Here is a 27,123-nt window from a genome sequence, read left to right as displayed (position 1 = left end):
ATCATTAGGTTATAATGAAGAATAATCCAGCATTTATCTGTAATAGAGATGAAGGTAGAAAGGAAATAGGAATAAGAGGGGAAAAAAACATGAAAGGAATTCTCTTTTAACACACTTCACTCCTGTTCTTTACTGAAAAACTTCTCACTTGCCTCCAACTAAAAATGATGTTGTTTAATCACTGATCCAACTTCTTGGACCATCTTTTATGGAATCCTAAACGTTGTAGTTCAATCATCCTTGTCATCGTCTTGCTCTTTTTTTTAAGCCAAGCTCTACCATAAGGAGGACAATTAAGAAATTTTTTGTGTAACATGATACTTGAACATCTGGACAGCTCCCATAATCTCATGTTGTTGTTGTTGTTTTAATTTTATTCATAGTTTTTTTTTCTTTGACATATATAAGTGCTTAGTGAATAGTGTATTGTCTGGGTCAATTTACTTTATATACAATATTAATAACTACAATAATATTAATACTATTTAAGTATACATGGCAATAATCTTTCAACTTCTAAAACTTCTGTATACATAGTAATTATAATATATTATATTATGTAGAAGTATTTTTGTTGTTAGTTGCAAAGTTGTGTCTGACCCAAGGTGACCCCATGGACAATGTTCCTCCAGGCCTTCCTGTCCTCTACCATCCTCTGGAGTCCATTGAAGCTCATGCCAACTGCTTCAGTGACTCCATTCAGCCACTTCGTTCTCTGCTGTCCCCTTCTTCTTTTGCCCTCCATCGTTCCCAGCATTAGGCTCTTCTCCAGGGAGTCCTTCCTTCTCATTAGGTGGCCAAAGTATTTGAGTTTCCTCTTCAGGATCTGGCCTTCTAAAGAGCAGTCAGGGTTGATCTCCTCTAGGACTGACCGGTTGGATGGCCTTGCAGTCCAAGGGACTCGCAGGAGTCTTCTCCAGCACCAGAGTTCAAAGGCCTCCATTCTTTGGCACTCAGACATTCTTATGGTCCAACTATGTAGCAGTATACTTAATAATATTTTCCCAATTTCTAATTTCTACCTCTATTTTCTAATCCTTAATAAAGCAAATCCCATATTAAGAAGTATTCTGTATCTATCTCTTGCAATTTCAACTCTTATTGACTTTTTGACAAATCTCCCATGCTCCTCCCTAACCCTAACCTACAATCTCATGTTGATCTTTGTTTCACAGGTGGACAATTCTTCTCTAACTGGGGAATCAGAACCTCAATCTCGTTCATGTGAATTCACTCATGATAATCCTCTGGAAACTAAGAACATTGGTTTCTATTCCACAACTTGCTTGGAAGGTATGTATGTCAGAGGAGTGACTGAGACTGGATGAGGCTTGTCGCCAGGGCTCAAGGCAGTTTGCTTCTTAACATCCTGTCTCTTGTATATAACTCAAAGAACATTCTTGGTAATTCCATTTTTAGTTTACCTTTGACCTGCAAGGCAGAAGAAAAAAAAAATTCCATAAGCCCCTTCTTTGGGAAACAAAATGGGCCAATAAAATTCAAAGAATGGTAACAAGGCAATAAAATTGCAATCAAACAAAGTAAATAACAATTTCCTGCCTCAGCCGTGCCACCCAGGATCTGCTGCCCGAGGCAAGTTGCTTCACATTTGCCTCCTGTTAGAGCTAGTTCAATTCCCAGCCATGACAACCTCAGATGTTACCCGAATTGACCTTTTTCATTTTATCCCTATGTAAAATTGCAACCAGAAGAAAGACTCTGCTACCTACAGATTTTTCTATACTTTGGGGGCGAACCCAGTGAGGTTCAAGGCTGGACTGCCCACCCTTAATCATTATTATTTATTTGTTATGTATTTATTTATTTTATAAATAAATAAAATAAATAAATAAATATGTTATAAAAGGCAAAACATGGACACTTAATCCAGTGTACATGGTCATGAAATCAAAAGACGCTGGCTCCTGGGGAGGAAAGCTATGGCAAATCTAGACTGCGTACTAAAAAGCAGAGACATCACCCTGTCAACAAAAGTGCATAGAGTCAAGGCTCTGATTTTCCCAGTTGCAATGGATGGCTGTGAAAGTTGGACCATAAGGAAGACTGAGCGCCAAAGAATTGAGGCCTTTGAACTATGGTGCTGGAGAAGACTCCTGTGAGTCCCTTGGACTGCAAGGTGATCAAATAACTCCATCCTAGAGGAGATCAACCCTGACTGCTCTTTAGAAGTCCAGATGAAACTCAATACTTTGGCCACCTAACGAGAAGGAAGGACTCACTGGAGAAGAGCCTAATGCTGTGAACAATGGAGGGCAAAAGAAGAAGGGGATGGCAGAGAACGAAGTGGCTGGATGGAGTCACCGAAGCAGTTGAGGTTAAATGGACTCTGGGGGATGGTAGAGGACAGGAAAGACTGGAGGAACATTGTCCATGGGGACGTGATGGTTCAGACACGACTTCACAACTAACAACAACAACAACATGATCATAACCTTTTGAAGTTGGAAACAAATATACAGGGGGAAAATTGAAGCTGATCTTTGACCCCCGATCTTCTGGAACATAGGGATCTTTCTGATCCAAAGTCCAGGATGGAGGTGGTCTCTACTTGTATATGTGCGTGAATGTATGGAGGAACCATCAGGAAAAGGCAGGGTCATGAGAAGGGAACTTGAATGGAAGGAACGTTCAGTTTATCAATGTAATGTATAGCCTTCTTTGGGGACCTTGGTGATATCTGAGCTTGGCTGCTTTCTTGCAGATGTTTCATGACCCAACTAGATAACATCATCAGGGCTAGAAGGGAGTGGGGTTTGCTCTCTGTTTATATACCCTGGCTTGCTTTGCCAGTGTTGGTGGAAGTGTTCACTTGAAACCACCCAAAAACACTCCCACCAACTGTCAGGCCTGGAAGCCATCTTTTGCATTAGGCCTCCAGACCTGCCACATTTACTACTGTGGGAAACTGGGAGGGGGGATTGTATGGAGCCAGGGTGATATGTAGTCATAATAACATTCCTTTCTCAGAGAGTCAAGGACATCTTGCCCTGCACCTGGACGACTGGAACTGGGAGACATCTCCAGTTGGGATGGTGCTTTGGTTGGACCATGTGATGGACCTGTGGGTGCTGGGCAGGGACTTGGACTTTCCTTTGGGTGGGGAAAACCTGGAAACTTTCAGATTCGGGTTTTCCCAGATGTGCCAATATGACATCTCTAATAAAATGGAACTTTGAGGAACTTCAAGCCTCAGAGTCTTTCTTCATTGGGGTGTTACTTGGAACCCTGACACTAACACTGACAGGGCAAGCCACTTGTATATAAACAGAGAGCAAACCCCACTCCCTTCTAGCATTGATGATGTTACCTAGTTGGGTCATGAAATGTCTACAAGCTCAGAGAGCACCAAGGACCCCTCAGGTCACCCCTGACGTACAACTATTCTCTTCTGTTGGTCTAATCTTCTTGCTAATCAATCCTTTCTCTTAGGTACTGCTACGGGGATTGTGATCAACACGGGTGACAACACTATCATTGGCCGGATTGCCTCCCTGGCATCTGGAGTGGGGAATGAGAAGACGCCCATTGCTCTCGAGATAGAGCACTTTGTCCATATTGTGGCTGGTGTTGCTATCTCCATCGGAGTGCTTTTCTTCATCATTGCTGTCTCAATGCATTACCATGTCCTGGATTCCGTCATCTTCCTCATCGGTATCATTGTGGCCAACGTGCCTGAGGGACTGTTAGCTACAGTGACGGTGAGTATGTGTTGCTTCCTTGCACCATCATTAATTCTGCAGAACTCTGGGTCTGCATGTGAAAACAGGTTGCACCATTGTCTTCTACCAAACACAACTTCTATTAGAAGACTTCTCATAATGCTGGGTGGGAATGTTCTCCAAACGGTGGCTTCTCTTGTAATGAAGCTTCTGTTCTGCTTGAATCCTCGTGGCATTTCAACTTTCAATATGTTGTGGTGGACTTTTAGAACTTTCTTAAGTAATGCAAAGGTCTCTGGCACATTGTTGGGTTGTCCTTTGTAGCTCCTTCCAGTCATTCTGTAGTTTGTGCTAGTAGCAGCACCTGGCTGACAAGTAAGTTACAGGTTAACAGAGTTGGAAGGGACCTTGTAGGTCATCTAGTCCAACCCCCTGCCCAAGCAGGAGACCCTACACCATTTCTGACAGATGGCAGTCCAGTCTCTTCTTGAAAGCTTCCAAGGATGAAGCGCCCTCAACTTCCGAAGGCAACTTCTGTTCCATCGGTTGATTGTTCTCACTGTCAGAAAATTCTTCATTTCCAGGTTGAATCTCTCCTTGATCAGTTTCCATTCATTATTCCTTGTCTGGCCTACAGGTGCTTTGGAAAGTAGCTTGACCCCTTCCTCTCTGTGGCAGCCCCTCAAATATTGGAAGATTGCTATCCTGTCTCCCCTGGTCATTCTCTTCACTAGACTAGCCAGCAACCATTCTTTGTATGTTTTAGCCTCCAGTCCCCTAATCATCCTGGTTGCTCTTCTCTGCACTCTTTCTAGAGTCTCAACCTCTTTTTTAGAGTGTGGTGACTAAAAGTGGTTCAGGTCTAGCTAGTACTCAGAGTAGGACCTTCCAGGACATTAAATTGGAATGATAAAGAAACTTCTTTGGTGCAAGTTGTGACAAACCATGCTTGTCAGGGTACGAAGAAGCCTTCATGGTTTCGCTTACTGGCTGCGGTGATTCGCTTAACCGCAGAAAGAAAAAATTGGGTCAGTCACGTGGCCAACCCAGTTTATCACTCTCCTGATTTACGATTACGATGGGCAAGCTCCATTAAGACTGTGCAAATGAGCCATGGTAGAACTGAAATGACAAACAAAATGAATAAATGAGGATCATGGATGGAATGGTGCAAAAACTCTGATCCTTGCTTACAGACATCTGCTTAAACCACTTGACTTTTCTGTAAGGAGACAACCAGGCTGTGCCTGAAGGCGGGGTCAAAAGCATCATCAGTTTAGAGTCTCTACGCCCCCATAAGAGACCTAAGTCCTGCCCCCCTTGAAATCCGTTGACTGTTATCTGCCGCCAATTCATCTGGACCATTAGTAGATTAGACTCTGGTTATAAGTAGCATGAAATAGTACTTTTGAACTCTATCCTAGTTCCTGACTTCTTGTACCTGACGTATTCCATCCCTTTCATTGATAGGTAAGCTTGTCCTTGACCGCCAAGAGAATGGCCAAAAAGAATTGCTTGGTAAAGAATTTGGAAGCCGTAGAGACACTGGGATCCACTTCTGTCATCTGCTCTGACAAGACAGGGACGCTGACCCAGAATCGAATGACCGTAGCTCACCTGTGGTTTGACAACGAAGTCTACTCAGCGGACACCAGTGAAGATCAATCAAGTAAATAATCAGTCTATGGTTAAAAGAGAAGGGCTGTGATGGAATGTAGTCTGGATTCCCAGGAGGGAGGGGCTGAATTCCAGAGGAGCAAGAGACAGCTCGATTTGTGTGGGAGAAAGAAGGTGAAGACAGTTCCTCCCTAATAGTTCCCAGAGTATATATTTTACGATGCAAGTAGTCTGTTTTAGTTTAGCAAGATTTCCATCTATGGATGAGGAACAATATCAGAAACTGCTTAGAAGATTCTTATCCTGTCTTTTTTGGGGTTTTGGAACTCAACACCTTGTTATTTATCAGACAATAATTGTTGCTCCTTTTGTTTTCAGATCAATCTTTTGACCAAACGTCAGGCACATGGGCTGCGTTATCCAAAATCGTCTCCCTTTGTAACCGGGCTGAATTTAGGCCAGGCCAAGAAAATGTACCCATCATGAAGGTATGAAAGATTCCATTAAAAGATGTTTTGGGGATTTCTGAATTTAATTTGGAAACAGAAAATTCATTTTGTCCCAAAGGTGCTTTTTCAAGAAGACAATTGGACTTTCTGGTTTTTCTTTGAAGACGTTTCACTTCAAGGGATTACCCACCATCCAGTCAGAGCTGAAGAAGCTTCTTGGATGAGAAGCGAAACGTCTTCAAAGAAAAACAAGGAAGTCCAGTTGCCTCTTGAAAAAATCACTTTTGGGACAACCATCACATGGATGATTCGGAATCTCCATAGACAAAGTTCATTTTGCAACATCTAAGATATGAGTAGACAACCTTGGGGTTCCACAACTCTTTGCCAATAGATAAGGATGATGGGATTTGTAGTTCATCAAGCATTTGGAAAGACAGAGGTTTTCTACCTCTGAGTGATTGCTTTTCTTTCTTTTTTTTTTTAACATAAAATGTTCCCTTAAAAGAATCTGTTGGTGTTATGAACAAACACAGTTTGGTTCAAGCAAATATATCACATTTTCTTACTTTCCGATCCCAAATTCAGACATATCGCAAATGGGCTAAAAACATTTTGCCCCTCTCAAAATCCATAAAATACCAAATGAGCTGCAGCTCTGTCCTTGTGGTGAGGGGAAAATTTAAATTGTGGGCTGTGTATTTAAACCATATTAAGAGACTATTTGGAAGTGTTTAGAAGCCATGTGACTTTTAGTGTGGAAAGCTGTCTTTTTTCAGAATTCATTTAAACAAGTCCCTTATTGTTTATCATGAAAAATGATCGTATTTTTTCTTTTATAATGAGGCTCAAATCAGAGATACAATATATGATAAAGGGAATAGCTCATGTAACAAAAATGTACACAATAATTTTGGGATGTGAGATTTTTTACTGAGGTAAATTTTCAAAATCTCCAGAGAATAGTCGTGGGAGATGCTTCAGAAACAGCTCTTCTAAAGTTCTCAGAAGTGGTTTTGGGCGACATCATGGACATTAGGAAGAAAAACCGGAAAGTGGCTGAAATCCCCTTCAATTCCACTAACAAGTATCAGGTAATATTTGATTTTCTGGGCTGTCCTGTGAACTAAAACACTGCAAGATGCCTGGGTGAAAAATAGATCATCTTGAAGAAAATGAGGTCGTATTTTAGCCGGGGTGAGGTTATTATTCAAAAGCATGCAAATGCAAGTAGATGAATAGGTACCACTTTGGTGGGAAGGTAACAGCATTCTGTGTACCTTTGGTGTATAGTCATGCTGGCTACACGACCACGGAAAACGTCTTTGGACAACGCTGAGTTTCTCGGGCAAAAAAATGGAGATGAGCACTGGTCCTTAGAGTCGGACATGACTGGACAGGGAAACATTTTCCATTTTTTAATGTTTAGTTCCATTCACTGCGTTGAAAAGGTTTATTAGACTCCAGAATGGTCTTCCACGAATCAAGGACCGCCAAATGGAGGAATCCTGTTTGCTGAAGTTCACCCCTTATACTATTTAATGAGTTAGACCCTTGGAAATTAGAAGTGGAAATCTTGCCATAGGAAGAAGGCAATGACAAACCAGTTTTGAAAAATCTCACTAAGAAAACTGTAGGGACTAACCTTGGTAGTCATCAGTTAAGGCTGATTTGTATGCATGTGCGTATATATGGACACACACACACAACAAAGCAAAGGTGATTTTTTTAAACTGGGAAGACCAGTTTCAAGCCTATCCTCTGTGTTGGAAAACATTGGCCGAAGCGAATTTGCAAATTTATTGTGGGGATAAAAGAAGGGAGATCTCTATGTTAGTTGTCTTAAGCTGCTAAATCAAAATCAGTTATGAATCTAAGAACTAAAAAGAAACCAGCGCAGTGGCTTGCAATTTCGAAGACGTACACAATCCAATTGATTTGGGAGTCAACCCAGTAGCTGTAATTTAAATGTTCAGTGACATTGTAATTTTACTAAATAAGTGTCAAGTTTCCGAAAGATGCCCTAATTAATTCATGAGCCATGATCCAAACTTCAAAGGAAATATAGTCATTTATTAGGAGCAACATTCCGGCAATACTAGGATGCAGTTAGGACTGATCCTACGTAGATTTACGTTCCCCTATGACCCTGTCTCTCCCCTCCTCTCTGGCCATGTCATAAATCACATTCTCCAATTAACCACTTTGGCTGGCTGTGAAACCTAACACCCTCCTTCTGATTGAGGTCAGAAAGAATGTATGGAATTCACTTCAGTTCTCCCTCCCTCCTGCTCATGGCAACTTGAAAGCTTTGCAAGTTGACATTAAGAACTAGTTTTCTCTCTCTCAGGCCAACTTCTTTTCCTGGTGTCACTGAATGGTGGGACTATGATCCCAGGCCTGATGTGGCCCACATGTTATAATATATAGAGGTGGAGCTGTCGCCTCACAATCAGGAGGCTGTGAGTTTGATCCTTGGTAGAGGCAGATATTTCTCTCTCTGGGCACGATGAGAATATATCTGTTGAACAAAACTCTGCATTGACAACAGGAAAGGCATCCGGCCAATAAACACTCAGCTCCATTCAGAGGCTCTGACTCCACCCCTCAATAGATCAGTGCATTTCAGTCATTGCTTCTCCTTTGACTTCAGCTCTCCATCCATGAAACTGACGATCCTAATGACAAGCGTTTCCTGCTGGTGATGAAAGGGGCTCCTGAAAGGATTTTAGAAAGATGCACAACCATGCTGGTTAACGGAAAAGAAGAGCCTCTGGATGAGGAGAAAGCAGAAGCATTCCAAACAGCATATTTGGCCCTAGGTGGAATGGGAGAAAGAGTACTTGGTAAGTAGAAGGAGCGTGTTTGGCTCAACTGTAACTCTGGAAGGAGGCAATGTAAGATAGATGATAGATAGATAAATAGATAGATAGATAGATAGATAGATAGATAGATAGATAGATAGATGATAGATGATAGATAGATAGATAGATAGATAGATAGATAGATAGATAGATAGATAGATTAGATAGATAGATGATAGATGATAGATGATAGATAGAGGTAGATAGATAGATAGATAGATAGATAGATAGATAGATAGATAGATAGATAGATAGATAGATAGACAGGAGTCTAGGAATAGTTATTATTTCAAATCTAACAGTATTTTAGTATCCATAAAAATACTAAATGGTAGTCAGTACTGGAAATATTCAATATGTTGCCTTTAAGTGTGCCACGTGGATCTTACAACCCACTGAAATGAAAATCATAGTTTTGCAGAACTCTATTATTAACCACATCTGAACATAAAGCAAGTAAAATACAGGCAGGTCCTGCATTTGTTAATCGCTGTGGAATTAATTAATTTTTATATTATTTTTTACATATTCAAAATAACAAGCTCTGTGATATTCAACTGGGTATTTTCTTCAATCTTATGATAGAAGTTTTAAGTATGGCTGTCAAGATTTGCAAATACATTTTTTTTTAATTAACAGGAAAAGGTTATTAGAAAGGGTTGCATCGAACACAAGGCCGGCAAGCCAGATCTGTCCTGTGGGGTGGTTAGATCTGGCTCATGGGGCCATCTTGGAAACAGTGAAGGACTGGCCTGTGGTACCTCTGCCAGTGAAAATGGAGCTCGGGTGGGTTGCAGGAGTCCATCCCAGTCAAAAATGGAGCTTGCGAGAGACACGTGCGGCCCTCCCAAGCTCTGTTTTTGCTGGCAGAAGGTTGCAGGAAGCTGTTCCAGCCAAAAATGGAGCTCGTGAGCCCATTTTCGCTGCCAGAGCGCTAGGGCCAACACAGGAGCCCCGGACATGAGTGACATTGAGCTGGCCATGCCCACCCTGGCCCCCAGAGGTCAAACACAACCCTGATGCGACCCTCAATGAAATTGAGTTCAACGCTCCTGTCCTAGAGTATCTTCACCCACTAGGTGTCCTTCAGACATGAAAATGGGCTTCTCGGTCCTCTCTGAAGCTTGGTTGCTTTCTTGCAGATGTTTCTAGATAACATCATCAGTGCTAGAAGGAACTGGGGGTCTGCAAATATCTGTAAGATAACAACCAAGCTCAGAGAGCATCAAGGGCTTCACAATTGAACCCTATTCTTTTCTATTAATATTCTGAGAATTCCAGAATATTAATTAGGTCTCCAATGAAGTGTTTAGCAAGCTTCAGCCACCACAGCATCCAAATGTCCCACGACAGGTGAAAACAACACGTTCCCAAACTGTCCTTGAAACTGTTCGACTATCAAATCCTACCCATTTCGGACATCTCTATGCTTGGAAGATCTCACCATTCACCCGAGACTTCTGTAAACAAACAAATGTACAAATTTGCTCTTTCTGTTGTCAGCCCTGTTCTAGAGAAACAGTCATAACTTTTATTTGGCAATACTGTTGGGTGGCATTTATTTATAAGACTGTGCTAAACCAAGCAGAGGAAAGCAAATACGTAAGTTTAATTACTAATTGGCCGCCCACTTACTTCTTTTTAAGATACAAGCTTTGAGTTGCTTAAATTGCTTCTACAAATTGATTCCACTGGGTTGTTTTTTTTTTTTTTACTGTGTATTGCTGACATAAGTGCTCTGCTGGCTATTTTCTTGGACACATTTAACAAGATAATGTGTTACCCAAGAGATTAAACTCAATTTAGATATTACTAAGCGCAGGTTAAAGGAAGCTGGGGAGGATCACAAATGCCTCAGTAGGATACCTGATCCATAAAATGTGATGGTTATTAGAATATCATTTTTTCCCCACTATTAACCTAGTTTGTTTTGTGGTTTCTTGCTTGAATCTAGGTTTCTGTCATTTGCATCTGCCAGAAGAAGAATTTCCAGAGAACTATGCATTCAACACCGATTCCATGAACTTTCCTACCAATGGTCTTTGTTTCGTGGGACTCATGTCAATGATTGATCCTCCTCGATCTACTGTCCCAGATGCTGTAATGAAATGCCGTAGTGCTGGGATCAAGGTAGGTTTTCCCCCAAAGTAACAAAGGACAATAATTTCCAAATCTTCAGAGCAATAATTCCCACGAACAAAGGAAGCTCCAAAACAAGCACAATTTCAAAACTCAACTATCCCATCCATCCATCCATCCATCCATCCATCCATCCATCCATCCATCCTCTTAAATATTATGACAATACAAAAGGACAATTGATTGTAGATCTTTCATACCCAATTTCTCAAAGCTCCAAAACAAGCTGTCAGGTTTCGGTGTTGTCTCAAATAAATTGCATTTCCAAACAAATAGTCTTTGATGAAATCTTTCATTTATTAAGCACGACAATCTGTCCCCCCAACTTGTCGTAGCCAACACTGACTTCCTGACCCCAAACCTTCCCTTTCCGTTCCCCAATTCTCTGCGTCTCATTGGCCATCTTCCAAATCACTCTCCCCATATCTACTACTTCAGCTCCCAGGAATGTCCCCCCTCCCATCTCATCTCCTAGGGGATATTATCTTCAGGGAAAATAAGTAGGTGAAAAGTCAAGCATCCTCTTGCCAGCTGCCCCCTCTTCTCCTCCTTATGTCAGCACTGGAACGAATGTAGTTTGGAGTGCTGACACAAGCACAATTTCAAAACTCAACAATCCCATCCATCCTCTTAAATATTATGACAATACAAAAGGACAATTCATTGTAGACCTTTCATACCCAATTCCCTAAAGGTGCTTTTTCAAAAGGCAACTGGACATTCTTTGTTTTTGCTTGAAGACATTTTGCTTCTCATCCAAGAAGCTCCTTCAGTTCTTGGAGAAGCAAAATATCTTCAAGCGAAAACAAAGAAAGTCCAGTGGCCTTTTGAAAAAAGGACCTTTGGGTCAGCCATGACCTGGATGACCAAGAATCTTTATAGACATTCATACTCAATGGTTTTTCCTATTTCCTATTGAAATTTTATCTCTGGAAAGGAACGTGATACCCAAAGTCATGACCAGTAGCAGATGGTCTATTTTAGTGGACCTGGAAAATATTTAGGAGAGATACATCTTGGACTGATTTTTTTTCCCACCATTAATCCATTCTGCAGGTAATAATGGTGACAGGCGACCATCCTATTACAGCGAAAGCCATTGCTAAGAGTGTGGGGATCATTTCAGCTACCAGTGAGACAGTAGAAGACATCGCTAAGCGCCTCAACATTCCTGTCGAACAGGTGAACAAACGGTAAGGATGGCACAGAAATGGATGGGAGAAAGTAACCTCTCCTTCCAAGGTCTTGGAATGGTATGTGAAAGTCACCTTGGGAGACAGGAGGAAGAGCTGCTGATTAGACAACAGTCTGATAAAAAGCAGCTGAGCCCATAGAAGGAATAGGGACATGGTAAACATCTCAGAAGGGATCCTCGCCTAGCTTCTTCTTCTTTTTTTTTAAATTTGATTTATATGCCGCCCTTCTCCGGAGACTCAGGGCGGTTTACAATGCATTAAGCAATAGCCTTCATACTTTTGTATATTTATACAAAGTCAGCTTATTGCCCCCACAATCTGGGTCCTCATTTCACCTACCTTAGAAAGGATGGAAGGCTGAGTCAACCTTGAGCCTGGCGAGATTTGAATTTGCAGTAATTGTAAGCAGCAGATAACAGTGCTTTAGTCCACTGTACTACCAGGCTCTTGTGAGCCTGACTCTAGAGGGCAGTGCTCATCTCTGTTTCAAAGCCGAAGAGCCAGTGCTGTCCGAAGACATCTCGGTGGTCATGTGGCCGGCATGACTAAATGCCAAAGATGCATGGACCGCTGTTACCTTCCCACCAAAGGTGGTCCCTATTTTTCTACTTGCATTTTTTACCTGCTTTCGAACTGCTAGGTTGGCAGAAGCTGGGACAAGTAGCAGGAGCTCACCCTGTTAAGCAGCACTAGGGATTCCAACTGCTGAACTGCTGACCTTTCGATCGACAAGCTCAGCATCTTAGCCACTGATCCACCATGTCCCCAGTTACCACCTAATGCTGACCAGTAAATCCTTTACCTTTATCTCTGGTTTTGCAGAGAGGCCAAAGCAGCTGTGGTTAATGGCATGGAGCTGAAGGACATGACTTTAGAACAATTGGACGACATCCTAATCCACCATTCAGAGATTGTCTTTGCCCGTACTTCGCCGCAGCAAAAGCTGATCATCGTGGAGGGCTGTCAAAGACAGGTAAGGAGAAGAGAAGAACCTCTGTTGGGCGAAGGAGGTTGCACGACTGTATACTTTTCACAGTGGATGACTTCTAATCCAAAGGGAACAAATTATAGTAGACAAATAAGATCAAGCTAAGCTTGCTTTGTCGATGTTGGTTTGTTCAGTGATGCTCACTTAGTTTTGCTCCTTGGCTTCTTGTTCTGAAAGATCCACTCTTCTTATTTTGCTACTAGCTACATCCAAAGTAGCTTTTAGCTCTGGCAAAGCCGAAGAATCTATTGTACACATTCTATTGACATTTAGTAGCTCCATCCTCTTAAACTGTTGGGCACCATGTAATTGATGGCAATGTCAAAGGTATGGATGCTTTCCAATTGAGATTCTCTGCATCTGCTTCCCTCTAAGACCTTCTCTCTACTTCAGCTCACAATACTCTCAACAGTCTTCCATTGCTACCTACTACCGTGTCATGTGTAGGTCTCTATCTGGAGGTGGACTTAACCTTTAAGTCCACACTAACAAGAAACAAATGCCAGTCTAACATTTGATGACTCCATTCAGAAACTACAACTCACAGTGCTTCTTCCATACCTTTAAACCTGAATTGTTTGAGAGGCTGCCACAGAGAAGAGGGGGTCAACCTATTCTCCAAAGCACTAGAAGGCAGGACAAGAAGCGATGGATGGAAACTAATCATAGAGAGAAGCAACCTGGAACTAAGGAGAAACTTCCTAACAGGGAGAACAATTAGCCAGTGGAACAGCTGGCCTTCAGAAGTTGTGGATGCTCCATTATTGGAGGTTTTTAAGAAGAGAATGTGGACAGCCACTTGTCTGAAATGATTATAGGGATTGTTGTTTGAGCAGGGGGTTGGAATAGAGGACCTCCAAGGTCCCTTCCTGCTCTATTCTGATTGATTGATATTCAGATCTTTTCCCCCTGATATTACAGAGCTGCAATAAACTTTGGGTTCACTGCTCAATGAAACACTATGCAAACAGAACTCAGCTATCTGAACCAGTTGAGTCTCTTAGTAGGAAAGCAAATTCTCTCCTCTTCTCTCTCCCTCTCCCTCCACCCACCCTCTCTCCCCCCTTCTCATTTTTGCCTTGCACAAATCAACCCCAGAAGAAATGACAAAACAACCCCCCCCCAAATTGTGTTATTTTCCACTTGCAAAAGGCAAAGCAAGAACTGAAGTTTAGCTTCATTCCACAATGTGGAAGGTTTAGCTTCATTCCACTTCCTTCGGGCATGATTAAGAGACAATTTGGGGCAAGGTTAACAACCTCTTTCATAATCCCTTTGAAATGTTATTAGAACTGATACAATGGCTTTGCTTTCCCAAACTGCCTAGAGCAGGATCAGGCATCAATCCGCTTGGAACGAGCAGAATTTATTTAATTGTTCCAATTCTGTCTCACACTGAAATTATAGATTTTTAAAAAAAATTGAAAACAGATCAACGGGGAGAAAAATATTTGAAAAAAAATTGTAAACAAAGCAAGTACCAAAACTATGATCCGTTTTATTTTTTTTAAATTAAGTATTCTTTCTTATCATTGGGTCAGGGGGAAAAAATCGAGTTCAAATGTTCACACATCATGCATACCAACAATCTGTTGCAAAAGATTAGACCTTTTCGAATAGTAATAATAATTCTTTCGGCCATCCCTGTAGCAGAATAATAACATAGTGTAATTTTTCTTCATAATATTTATCTGCAGATCTCAAATCACAAATGCCAACACAACAGGACTCAAGCAAGGGAATAATTTGGAACACACACACACACACACACACACACACACACACACACACATATCGGAGTGGTCAACTTTGGCAACTTCAAGACTTGTGGACTTCAACTTTAAGACCTATGGACTTCAAATCCCAGAATTCCCCAGCTAGCATGGGTGGCTAACATGATGTCCACAGGTCTTAAAGTTGACATGGTTGGACATGGTTGGACATGATGTCCACAGGTCTTAAAGTTGACATGGTTGGAAGTTCACAGGTCTTAAAGTTGACATGGTTGGACATGGTTGGACATGATGTCCACAGGTCTTAAAGTTGACATGGTTGGAAGTTCACAGGTCTTAAAGTTGACATGGTTGGACATGGTTGGACATGATGTCCACAGGTCTTAAAGTTGACATGGTTGGACATGGTTGGACATGATGTCCACAGGTCTTAAAGTTGACATGGTTGGAAGTCCACAGGTCTTAAAGTTGACATGGTTGGACATGGTTGGACATGATGTCCACAGGTCTTAAAGTTGACATGGTTGGAAGTCCACAGGTCTTAAAGTTGACATGGTTGGACATGGTTGGACATGATGTCCACAGGTCTTAAAGTTGACATGGTTGGAAGTTCACAGGTCTTAAAGTTGACATGGTTGGACATGATTGGACATGATGTCCACAGATCTTAAGTTGACATGGTTGGACATGGTTGGACATGATGTCCACAGGTCTTAAAGTTGACATGGTTGGACATGATGTCCACAGGTCTTAAAGTTGACATGGTTGGACATGATGTCCACAGGACTTAAAGTTGACATGGTGTATCTCATACTCTTCAATCTTTGTGTCCTCCAGGAAGCGGTAGTTGCTGTAACTGGCGATGGAGTCAATGATTCACCAGCTTTGAAGAAAGCAGATATCGGAATTGCAATGGGGATTGCTGGCTCTGATGCAGCTAAAAATGCAGCAGATATGGTCTTGCTGGATGATAACTTTGCATCCATTGTTACTGGAGTTGAAGAAGGTAAGATGAGCAGGCCATGATTTGAACCTTAGCCACACACCGTGATTTGTTGGTCTACCTTTAAAGAAAGGCGGGGGGGACTTCACTGCTAAAGCTGGATGGATCATGGAATTATGATGTATCTGAGGGCAAGCTGGACATGTCTAGAAAAGAATCCCTATGAAAATATGAAGACAATTTCATAACCATCATTGCCACAATATCTGATAAACAACATCCTTTATTGGTTTTTAACTTGTCATATGCCCCAATCATGGCCAAACTCAGCCCAATTTATCTTAAATTCATCCATCCATCCATCCATCCATCCATCCATCCATCCATCCATTTAATTTTTAGAGCTTTATGGTTTGTTACTTATCTTCATATAATAGCAGGAATTGGTCACATTTTGTAGCATTTGATTCTCCATTCTCCATGAAATGAATCAGATGTTGAGAACATCTCCTCTGCAGCAGTGATCTGAAGTTGTCCACGGATGAGGTCTACCTTTGTTGCACTTTCAAAGGGAAAGACATATTGAAAATACTAATGACTTAGCCCTGGAAATATTGCTGGAAAGCTGATTTTTTTTCAGCGCAAGTAATGACACTCAAAGAAATATAAGCTTCCTTGGGATTGTGTTCTAGCAGACACAGCCACCAACAATGTTCAGATTAAACTGATAAAGGAGTTGTAGATTTCAGAAGGTGGCATGCCGTATTCAGGCAGCTCTCAATGATCTTCTTGTCTCCCTGCTCTAGGCCGCCTGATTTTTGACAACTTGAAGAAAACGATTGCCTACACATTGACCAAAAACATCGCCGAGTTATGTCCTTTCCTGATTTACATCATCGCCAGCATACCCCTCCCTATTGGCACCATTACCATCCTCTTTATTGACCTGGGCACAGACATTGTGAGTTCTTGACTTCTGAAAGACAAAGCTTCCTCTTTCTCATATGCATGTTCACCCAAACCAGGAGTTGGCAACCTTAAACACTCAAAGAGCCATTTGGACCCATTTCCCACAAAAAAGAAAACACCGGGAGCCACAAAACCCTTCCCGTGCCTGACTATTTCTTGAGAAGCCACAAAACTAGCAAATGTAGTTGAATTAAATGTTCTGTTTTCTTCTGAAACTTTTCTTTTCTTGGATTTATCCATGGTTGGCCTACTAGGGATTGAAAAGCTCAATAAATCATGTGCTGGCAGGTGTCGCAGATTGGTGGTTGTGATGCATATTTTGAGTGACAGGGAGCCGCAGCATAGAGGTGAAAGAACCACATGCGGCTCCAGGGCCACAGGTTGCTGTACCCTGACCCAAATAATTGGGCAGCACCAGACTTAAAATTATACTCATTGCTATCTTCCCATTTTCTGCTAATAATTTAAAACAAAATGGGAAAGGGATACCCAAAACTTAATGAAAGAAGTCCTGATTTAACTGCCAACATCAACACAAATTTCTTTTAAGTCCCTCTGAGATCGAAGGGGCTAATTCTCAGATTGTAGCTTAACCCTAAACCATTTTCCCCAGCTCTAGCCAAAGAGAAATCTCACTGCCACAGTGCTAGAATTTGTCAACTTTGTATAGCCGGCCGTCTCACAAAACAAGTGATTCGTCACATCCAAGGGAATTAAGTTGGAGAAGCCTAGGGTAGACTTGTGGGGTCCTTGATGCTCTCTGAACTTGGTAGTTTTCTTACAGATGTTTCATGACCCAACAAGGTAACATCATCAGTGCTAGAAGGCAGTGGGTTTTTCCTCTCTGTTTATGTACTAGTGGCTTGCCTGTCAATGTCTATGAGAATGTTCTTGGTGGTTTCTTGATTAGGCTGTTCTTTACTAGGCTGGTACTTCCTTGAATATCATCCTAAATCAGGGGTCAGCAACCTGTGACTCCAGAGCCGCATGTGGCTCTTTGGGCCTTCTGCTGTGGCTCCCTGTCAGGTGATCCCAGCACTGGCTGGCCCTGCCCCTTGCCCTCCCCTCCCAGTCACTCCTCGCCTGGCCTGAGAAGGTAAGGGCAATGGCGGGGGATGGAGAAGCGGCCAGGGCAGAGACAGAGAGAGTGGGAGAGAGAGAGACATAGAGAGATACAGAGAGAGAGGGAGAGAAAGGGAGGAGAGAGGGAGGGAGGGAGGGAAGGGAGAGAGAGATATGTCAAAAGGATTTTGTGATTCCTGGTGTTTTTTAACAACTGGTTCTCTGCCTTAATGACCGGCTGGGTAGGCGTGGCTAGGGGGGGGTCATGTGACAGGTGGAAGTGAATGACATCGAGTTGGCCATGCCCACTCCACTTTTGTTACTCCCGGTGTTTTCTTTTCTGTGGGAAACGGGTCCAAATGGCTCTTTGAGTATTTAAGGTTGCAGACCCCTGTCCTAGGTTAATAGGGGTATTGTAGGTTAGACTTTCTTGGCATGACTATTTTCTAGAAGTGATATTCAGCCGGTTCGTACCAGTTCAGGCGAACCGGTAGTGGAGATTGAAGGTGGGCCCACCCAACCACCCGGCTCTATAGTATCCTATTTAGGCAAGTTTTCGAGGCCGGGCGCAAGTCCATGCGCACGGGGCAAAACAGTGGTAAGAATATTGGAAACCCACCGCTGCTACTTTCTCTGTAAACACAAATCAAACAAATGTATGAGTATTCCTAACAACTTCTTGTCTTTCCTCGTACAGATTCCTTCCGTTGCCTTGGCCTATGAAAAAGCGGAAAGTGACATCATGAAGAGGAAACCGAGGCACAAAAAAAGAGACCGACTGGTTAACCAGGAGCTTGCAGTCTACTCCTACTTGCAAATCGGTATGATACGGGAAATTCTTACCAGAGAGGAATGAGTAGGTGTTGGGGGTGGATCTTTGTGGGTGAATGTGGAGACTATTTCTCATTTTGAATGACCAGGATCCTGATCCTGAGGTCCAAATGCCTCCAGAGACAACAGTGGGGTAGATGTTCTTCTAATCTTTTTTTTCATCAGCTTTCTTCTCCTATAAAAGCCAACCCTTTCATCTCTCTTGCAGGCCTTCTCCAAACCATTGGAGCCTTTTTGACCTATTTCACTGTTTATGCTGAGCAAGGATGGCTTCCTCACTCTCTCCTCCATATCCGAATTCCGTGGGAACAGGAAAATTTGGCTGACTTACCGGACAGCTATGGACAAGAATGGGTACAGTGTTGCAAATCTCATTCGTTGAAGGCATCCGTTATGCTGGGTCAAAGACAAGGACCAGTCTAGGAGAAGAAAGATTCCACTTACCGTATTTTTGGGAGTATAAGACGCACCTTTCCCCCCCCTAAAAGTGGGTGAAAATTTAGGTCTATCTTATAGACCGAATACGGGTGTTTTCGACTTCCCCGGCCCCCAGAAGCACACTGAAGGCCAAGAATGGATATGTTTTTGGCAAAACCAGGCTTGTTTTTGGTGAAAACCGGTGTGTTTTTGGCAAAAATAGGCCATGAAGAGCACTGCAGAGTGCTTCTGTGGGCCTGTGAGAGCAAAAACACGACACACAGAGGCCAAAAACTATTTTTTTTCTTGTTTTCCTCCTGTAAATTTAGGAGCGTCTTATAATCCGGTGCGTCTTATACTCTGAAAAATACGGTAATTGTGTCCCACCTTAGCCTCAAAGCCAACTGGTGACTTTAAGCCAGTCACTCTTTATTAACTGTAGGAAGAAGGCAAAGAAAGTGTTTATGGAGATTCTTAGTCATCTAGGTCACGGTTGTCCCAAAGCTGCTTTTACAAAAGGCAACTGGACTTTTATTGGAGGTTTTGTTTTCCCCCTTGTAAACGTTTCGCTTCTCATCCAAGAAGCTTCTGAAGAAACTGAAGAAAGCTTCACTTTCTTCTGAAGCAAGGACAAACTTCTTCCAACAATGATGCCAAGAAGATAGCAAAGACTAGTCCAGACAGTAGTCAACATTGATTCAAACCTCCCCCCACCCCAATATCTATTGGTACAGCAAGGGTAATAATTTCTTCAGTGCTAAATTCATTAAGAGACATTAACTCAGGGGTGAAATCCAGCAGGTTCTGACAGGTTCTGGAGAACCGGTAGCGGAAATTTTGAGCAGTTCAGAGAACCAACAAATACCACCTCTGGCTGTCCCCAGAGTGGGGTGGGAATGGAGATTTTGCAATATCCTTCTCCCCAAGAGTGGGGAGGGAATGGAGATTTTGTAGTGTCCTTCCCCTGCCACGCCCACCATGCCACACCACGCCCATCAAGCCACACCCACAGAACCGGTAGTAAATAAATTTGGATTTCACCGCTGCATTAACAGTATTTTTTTAAAGTCCTAGTCTCTTTGAAGTTGACTTCGGTAACCTCGTAGTTTTCTTCTGTAGAGTCTGGGATTGCCTTCTTTCGAGATAATTATTTTTGATTTCCCAACCTAGCCTAGAGCCGTGAGACTTCCTTATAGTCTTTCACCAATGTCCTGACCAGATCCACCACCACCACCCCTTTAACCTTCTGAACTGAGACAAGATTTGACAAAGATACCTCCATAACAAAGCCTAATGAGATAGCCCTGGGCCTGATTATGTGAAACCTATATCAGCCTCATCCATGATATCATATCAGTTTAGCGTTAAATAACATTAGTCAGTAAACTACCCCAGGCATAGAATGACATTGCCTGCAAAGTTCTGCCAGTTGACCCATTCTACAGCAAACGATCTACCGACAGTTTCTTGCCACATCTTTTCTCAGTACAATTTGGAAATAGCTTCATGTGCTTTCATGTTGTCAATGCATCCTTGCCCCTGAAACGAGTGATTTTGGCTTCTTTCAGCACCCACTGGCAAATCCGTCTTTCCAGTTGGTTGCATGTCTTGCGCACAATATGTAGCCATTAATGTTGGGAGACTGAATTGTTGGCATGGACATCTGAAGTCTAGTCCTGCATGGTTTATTTCCTGGTTCCACAGCTCCTAAGTGTTTTGACCGGGCTCCCAAACAGACAAACCCTCTGTAGTTAAATAAATGCTCCCTTTATTAGGAGCATCAGCAGCCTGGCAAAAAGTCTCTCTCTCTCTCACACACACAGCAGGTTAATAAGTCTGTCCAGCAGGGAGATGAATAGTTGTCTGCCACACCTATTCATCTCCACCCCCTGCCTTTTATCCCCAGAACTAGGGTAAGGCTTCGCTAGCAACGGTGGCTCTTCTGTCCCAAGGACCAGCCCATAGATTTCCACTGTTCTCCTCTCCTCTGCCTTCTGCACATCCACGTGTCAGGCACTGGATCCAGCTGTTTCTCCTCTTCTTCATCAGCCACCTCCAGACCTGGGGGCTGTTGACTCTCCATCTGAGGGCTAATGGACGGCCCAGGCTCCTCCTCTGTCTCTCTGTCTGCCAGCTCCATTCCCTCTTCCCCCTCGGTGCTCTCAGGTTGCCTTGATGCTGGCCTCTGACTCCCACGCCTCCTCCTCCTCCTCCTTTGATTCGGCTGCTGGAGGGCTGACAGGTCACAACACTAAGATTAGATTTCATATTAGAAGTGTTCCCTGTACATTGTTCAGCCTAAAAAAAAAAACACCGTTCTTATGTTGTCTAGTAATTTAGGCTATATTGGGTGGAACATCTAAAAATAGTTCCGGTGATTCATTTCACAGGAATCTCTCTAAATCCACTTACTGAGCTGGTACGAGTATAAGTCTTGAAGTCATCCATCAAATTCCAGGAAGGATCAAATGGGTTCCTTCACTCAGTGCAGCTACCAATTTAGAAGACACCTTATAAAGCCATCATAGTTAGCTGATAATGTTGTGACCCAGGCCCATGTAGTTGATATTAAATGCAAAACAGTTCCAAAAAAAAAAAAAAAAAAACCCAAACAGATTTTATTAAAACAGCTGAGAATTAACTCATTCTCAGCGTATTCTAAATGAAATGAAAGCAAAGTCCTTAAAGGGTCTTTAGTTTAAGTCTACCTAGCTTAAAATTGCCAAGGTTGGAGATCCCTGTCCTAGACCACTCTTTGCTATGAAAGTCTTTCTTGAGCTCAGCAATTTAATTTCTCTTCCTTCTCCATGTTCTGCAGACCTTTGAGCAACGGAAAAACTTGCAGTTCACTGGCTACACGGCCTTTTTCGTCAGCATCACCATTCAACAAGTGGCGGATTTAATCATCAGGAAGACCAGACGGAATTCCATTTTCCAACAAGGGCTTTTCAGGTTGGTGTAGATACAGATTAGCAGAGTTGGAAGGGACCTTGTAGGTCATCTAGTCCAACCCCCACCCCACCCAAGCAGAAGATCCTGCACCCTTTCTGACAGGTGGCAGTCTGGTCTCTTCTTGAAAGCCCACTGCCAGCAGTTCGATACTGATTGGTTCAAGGTTGATTCAGCCTTCCATCCTTCCAAGTTCAGTAAAATGAGGACCCAGATTGTTGGGGGCAAATATGCTGACTCTGTAAACCACTTAGAGAGGCCCGTAAAGCACTATGAAGTGGTAAATAAATCTAAGTGCTATTGCTATGTGCACATCTCATACATAATATGATTATCCTTAGTTGTATTTTTTTTTTTTTTCAGGAACAAAGTAATCTGGATCGGTATATTTTCACAGCTAGCAATAGCTTTGATTCTCTGTTACGGTCTTGGAAGCATCAATGCCTTGAATTTCACACCTCTTCGGTATGTTTTACTTCTTGTGGTTAGTTAGGCTAATGAATTACAATCAATTAAAACAAATTTATATGGCCGCCCAACTGTCTCGTGGTGACTCTCGGTGGCTAACGACATTAAAATTACACGTTGCTGTGATTGTAGTATAGTATCATCCCTGCTTTTTAAAGTTTGTATCCATGATGTGTATTTCCTAATTCCCATCCAAACTTCTCTTGTCTAGGTTTCAGTATTGGTTCGTCTCCGTGCCTTTTGCCATCTTGATATGGGTCTACGATGAAATGCGCAAGTTATTCATCAGGCGATATCCAGGAAGTAAGTGGCATAGCGTTTTATTTTGTTATTGTTAGTTGCGAAGTCGTGTCCAACCCATCGCAACCCCATGGACAACGTTCCTCTAGGCCTTCCTGTCCTCTATCATCCTCAAGAGTCAGTGGTGGGATTCAAAATTTTTCACTACCGGTTCTGTGTGGCGTGGCTTGGTGGGTGTGGCTTGGTGGGCATGGCAGGGGAAGGATACTGTAAAATCTTCATTTCCTCCCCACTCCAGGTGAAGGTTACTGCAAAATCCCCATTCCCTCCCGATCAGCTGGGACTCTAGAGGCAGAGAATGGGGGCAGGGCCAGTTAGAGGTGGTATTTACCGGTTCTCCAAACTACTCAAAATTTCGGTTGCTGATTCTCCAGAACCTGCTGAATACCACATCTGCCCGGAGTCCATTTAAGCTTACGCCGACTGCTTCAGTGACTCCATCCAGCCACCTCATTCTCTGCTGTCCCCTTCTTCTTTTGCCCTCCATTGTTCCCAGCATTAGGCTCTTCTCCAGTGAGTCCTTCCTTCTCATGAGGTGGCCAAAGTATTTGAGTTTCCTCTTCAGGATCTGGCCTTCTAAAGAGCAGTCAGGGTTGATCTCCTCTAGGACTGACCGGTTTGATGGCATTGTAGTCCAAGGGACTTGCAGGAGTCTTCTCCAGCACCAGAGTTCAAAGGCCTCCATTCTTTGGCGCTCAGCATTCCTTATGGTCCAACTTTCACAGCCATACATTGCAACTGGGAAAACCATAGCCTTGACTATATGCACTTTTGTTGGCAGGGTGATGTCTCTGCTTTTTAGTAAGCTGTCTAGATTTGCCATAGCGTTTTACGCACACTTTAAATTTCCAAACCTATTGCAACCCAAGCGAACATTACTGAATCTGCAATTTCAATTAAATGCTCGTTATCGCAGGCAATATCGCCCTTGCCAAAAAAAAAAAGATGTAAAAGGTTCCTTCAGGTCAGGGATTATTATTTTTATTATTTTTTTGTCTTGGCACCAGGAATTGCAAGCCAGTAGACTTGGCTCCACTTCACTTTCTAATAAAGGGTTCATTGGTTTGGAGAGAAGCCAAACGCGGCATAAAACATTACGTTAGCCAGTTATAGTTTTAGAGCTGTTGTCATTTCAACAGAATTTAAAACTCTGCATTTCTGGTTGCCCTGATTAGACAGTCCTGTCCAGGCTCCAAGATTGATGTTATAGTTGTTTTTTAATCCCACCTGAATAAAGAGATTCATACAGATACAGATTATACAGATTAACAGCGTTGGAAATGGAATAGAGTGAATCAGCTGGAAAGGACCTTGGAGGTTTTAGATTAGATTAACAGAGTTGGAAGGCACCTTATAGGTCATCTAGTCCAACCCACACTCAAGCAAGAGACCCTACACCATTTCTGACAGATGGCAGTCCAGTCTCCTCTTGAAAGCTTCCAGTGATGAAGCTCCCACAACTTCCAAAGGCAACTTCTGTTTCATGAGTTGATTGTTCTCACTGTCAGGAAATTTCTCCTTATTTCCAGGTTGACGCTCTCCTTGTTCAGTTTCCATCCATTATTCCTTGTCTGGCCTTCAGGTGCCTTGGAATATAGCTTAACTCCCCCCCTCCACTTTGTGGCAGCCCCTCAAATATTGTAAGCCTGCTAGCATGCGTCCCCTGCTCCTTCTCTTCACTAGACTAGCCATGCCCAGTTCCTGCAATTGTTCATCATATGTTTTAGTCTCTAGTCCCCCTAGTCATCCTTTTGGATTTGGATAGGAAAACATTTTTATTTTTATTTTATTTTTTTGCATTAGAGCACCAAGTTGGGCAAAGTTCATTGAGGCCATCAAGTGTCACCCCCTGATCAATGCAGGGGTCTAAATAAAAACATCCCAAATAGATAGTCGACAAGCGTTTGACTAAAATGATCAACCAAGAAGTCCTGAACATCTCCTAGAGTTACTGTCAAATTACACTTAGTCTGATACCTGCGAAAGGCCTCAGTAGGTCTTTAATTGATATTCAGGTGGTCAGTATAGCAGTACCAATATCAATAGCACTTAGACTTATATACAGCTTCCTAGTGCTTTGCAGCTTTCTCTAAGTGGTTTACAGAGTCAGCATCAGTGGTGGGATTCAGCCAGTTCGCACCACTTCGGGAAAACCAGTTGTTAACTTTCTGAGCAGTTTGGCAAACTGGTTGTTGGAAGAAATCATTAGGGCAGAGAACCGGTTGTTAAATTACTTGAATTCCATCACTGATCAGCATCATGCCCCCAACAATCTGGGTCAGCACGAAGTGGTCTAAATAAAAGAAATGGGGGTGACCAGGATAGGACAAAAACTAGGTTAAACTGAATTTAAAATAATGAATGGAAGACAGTAAACTCAGAAACTTCCCTTCTGCTGCACGCAAGATGACAATTTTATTGCAACTTGGTGATGGTGGTAGGACTCTCATTGGCAGCCATTGGGGTTACACAGGGTTACATAAGGCCTTAGGAGCTGAGGTTTGTTCCTTTCTCAAAACCTTGGACCCTTTTACAGAGTCTTGTCTTATGGAACAATAGCAGAGGTGCCCTTTTGAATCCTTGAAATTAGATGCATCCAGGAAACTTGGTTTCAAGGTCTGTGTAGATCTGGGAAGAAGAGAGAGAGGAGATACCCCATAATTATCTTAATGGACCAGGGAGATCTGTGTTGTGGCCCACCAGTGTAGCTGGTAGCAGATTCGGACAGTGAGGAGGTTGGGGAGGAAGATGGGCCAGTCCTGGAGTCTGGGGAAGGCTCTGATGAGGGCTCTGCGTCGGAGGCAGAGAGGGGGCCAGGGCCATCCAACAATTATCAGCTGCCTTCAGAGTCAGACATCAGTGAGGCAGACGAACAACTGGAGCCTGTTCCCAGTGTGAGAGTTGCCAGACGAAGGGAACAGCTAAAGAACAAGGGTCGACTCAGGAGTAAGGCCACAGGTGGACGATGAAGGGCCCCTCCCATAGGGAATAAAAGAGGAGCAAAAGGGGAGTGGAGTTTGCAGGACACAATTAGTTCGCTTAATTGGTTCGTGACTCTCCGAGACTCTTTGCCAAGTTTTGAAGATATTGGCCTGGCAGCTCTCCAAGCCAGATAAGGTCTGTGACTGTAAAATTCACCCTTGAAAGACTTGGCTGGATGTGAATGAGAGGAATTCACAGTAACTTAATAAAAAGGGGTTTTGTCAGGACAAGGAGTCTGCTTCATGCTCTTGGGAAGGCTAGGTCAGAACGATCTGTTCAATAGCAATCAGTAGGATCCTTGGTGCTTGATTGCTTTCTTGCAGACATCTGATGACCCAATTAGATAACATCATCTCTGTATATATGCAGAGAGCAAGCCCCATTCTCGCCTAGCACTGATGCAGTTACCTAGTTGGGTCATGAAACATTTGCAAGAAAACAATCAAGCTCAGAGAGCCCCAAAGTCCCCACAATCTGAGATACAAATATGTTCTCCTATTAATAGCATTCATTATGCCAACCAACCTACTTATTAAAAAAGAAATGTTTATTTATTTTTTTCTCCTTTCACTACAGGCTGGTGGGATAAAAACATGTACTACTGAAAGTGACGGACAGCATATATCAGTGGCCTTTTTGGGGGGCAGCTCCTTCAAAGTTTTGTGTTTGTGCAATATCAACGGGTAGCAGGATCTTCTCCCTGGAGGGAAAGAAAGAAAAAAAGAAGAAGGACCACGGGACTGCAGAAGAATTAACCTGGGATTACCAACTTGAATATTTCCTGTTTTTATTGCCCGATCCTTTAAGTGTTGAATATGTACAAAGTCTGAAGTCTCTTGTATATAGAACGAAAGAAACCGAAGAATTGTTCTTCCCATTCAGGGCAAAAAAAAAAAAGGACAACCCTTGACTTGAACTAGGTTTCTTCAAAGTTGTATTTTTGTTGTTCAGCGTGACGATGGCATCTTCTGCAGCTATCCCAGTGGAAGCTAAACGGGTGTCGATTTGCATTGCCTGGCCATGGATTGCAGTGTACAAATATAGTTTGATAATAAAAGTCTTTTTATAGAAAGTCTGGGTTTTGTCATACCTGGTTCCTTAAGAGTTGGCAGAAGCTCATACAAAGCTGAAATTCGACAGAGTGAATTGGTCCCCGGGAAGTTTATTGACCACTTTGTACCAATAGATGTGATGTGTACATTATTGTGGGTAATGTAATTCCAATTTATTTGAAGGGCACCAGGTTGGGCAAACTGATACAGATACAGACTAAGAGAGTGGGAAGGGACCTTGTAGGTCATCTAGTCCGACCCTCTGCCGAAACAGGAGTCCTTACACCATTCCTGATAGAGCAGTCCAGTCTCTTCTTTAAAGCCTCCAGTGATGAAGCTCCCACAACTTCCGAAGGCAACTTCTGTTCCATGGATTGATTGTTCTCACTGCCAGGAAATTTCTCCTCATTTCTAGGTCGAATCTCTCCTTGATCAGTTTCCACCCGTTGTTCCTTCTCTGGCCTTCGCATTGATTCATTGCTCT

At 42.7% G+C, this 27,123-nt stretch overlaps 1 protein-coding gene across 1 annotated transcript in view; it reads left to right on the top strand.

Annotated features, from left to right (window-relative positions):
- The window catches only part of ATP12A (ATPase H+/K+ transporting non-gastric alpha2 subunit), a 42,242-nt gene extending 15,580 nt beyond the window's left edge, over positions 1–26,662 (top strand). The window contains exons 7-23 of the mRNA XM_034422002.2: positions 1,176–1,293; positions 3,451–3,719; positions 5,151–5,349; positions 5,676–5,785; positions 6,706–6,840; positions 8,400–8,592; positions 10,565–10,740; positions 11,806–11,942; positions 12,768–12,918; positions 15,504–15,672; positions 16,416–16,570; positions 18,338–18,461; positions 18,680–18,825; positions 21,707–21,840; positions 22,201–22,302; positions 22,517–22,608; positions 26,164–26,662. Coding sequence (XP_034277893.2) covers positions 1,176–1,293; positions 3,451–3,719; positions 5,151–5,349; positions 5,676–5,785; positions 6,706–6,840; positions 8,400–8,592; positions 10,565–10,740; positions 11,806–11,942; positions 12,768–12,918; positions 15,504–15,672; positions 16,416–16,570; positions 18,338–18,461; positions 18,680–18,825; positions 21,707–21,840; positions 22,201–22,302; positions 22,517–22,608; positions 26,164–26,192 — 2,439 coding nt within the window. The 3' untranslated portion in view covers positions 26,193–26,662. The remainder of the gene's footprint in view (positions 1–1,175; positions 1,294–3,450; positions 3,720–5,150; positions 5,350–5,675; positions 5,786–6,705; positions 6,841–8,399; positions 8,593–10,564; positions 10,741–11,805; positions 11,943–12,767; positions 12,919–15,503; positions 15,673–16,415; positions 16,571–18,337; positions 18,462–18,679; positions 18,826–21,706; positions 21,841–22,200; positions 22,303–22,516; positions 22,609–26,163) is intronic.
- Positions 26,663–27,123: the final 461 nt, after the last annotated feature.

The sequence above is a fragment of the Pantherophis guttatus genome, chromosome 9 (genome assembly GCF_059756535.1).
Source record: "Pantherophis guttatus breed Tessera chromosome 9, ASM5975653v1, whole genome shotgun sequence".
Classification (NCBI taxonomy): Eukaryota; Metazoa; Chordata; class Lepidosauria; order Squamata; family Colubridae; genus Pantherophis; species Pantherophis guttatus.
The sequence above is the reverse complement of the archived record's forward strand: the minus strand, read 5'-3'. Positions and strand labels throughout refer to the sequence as shown.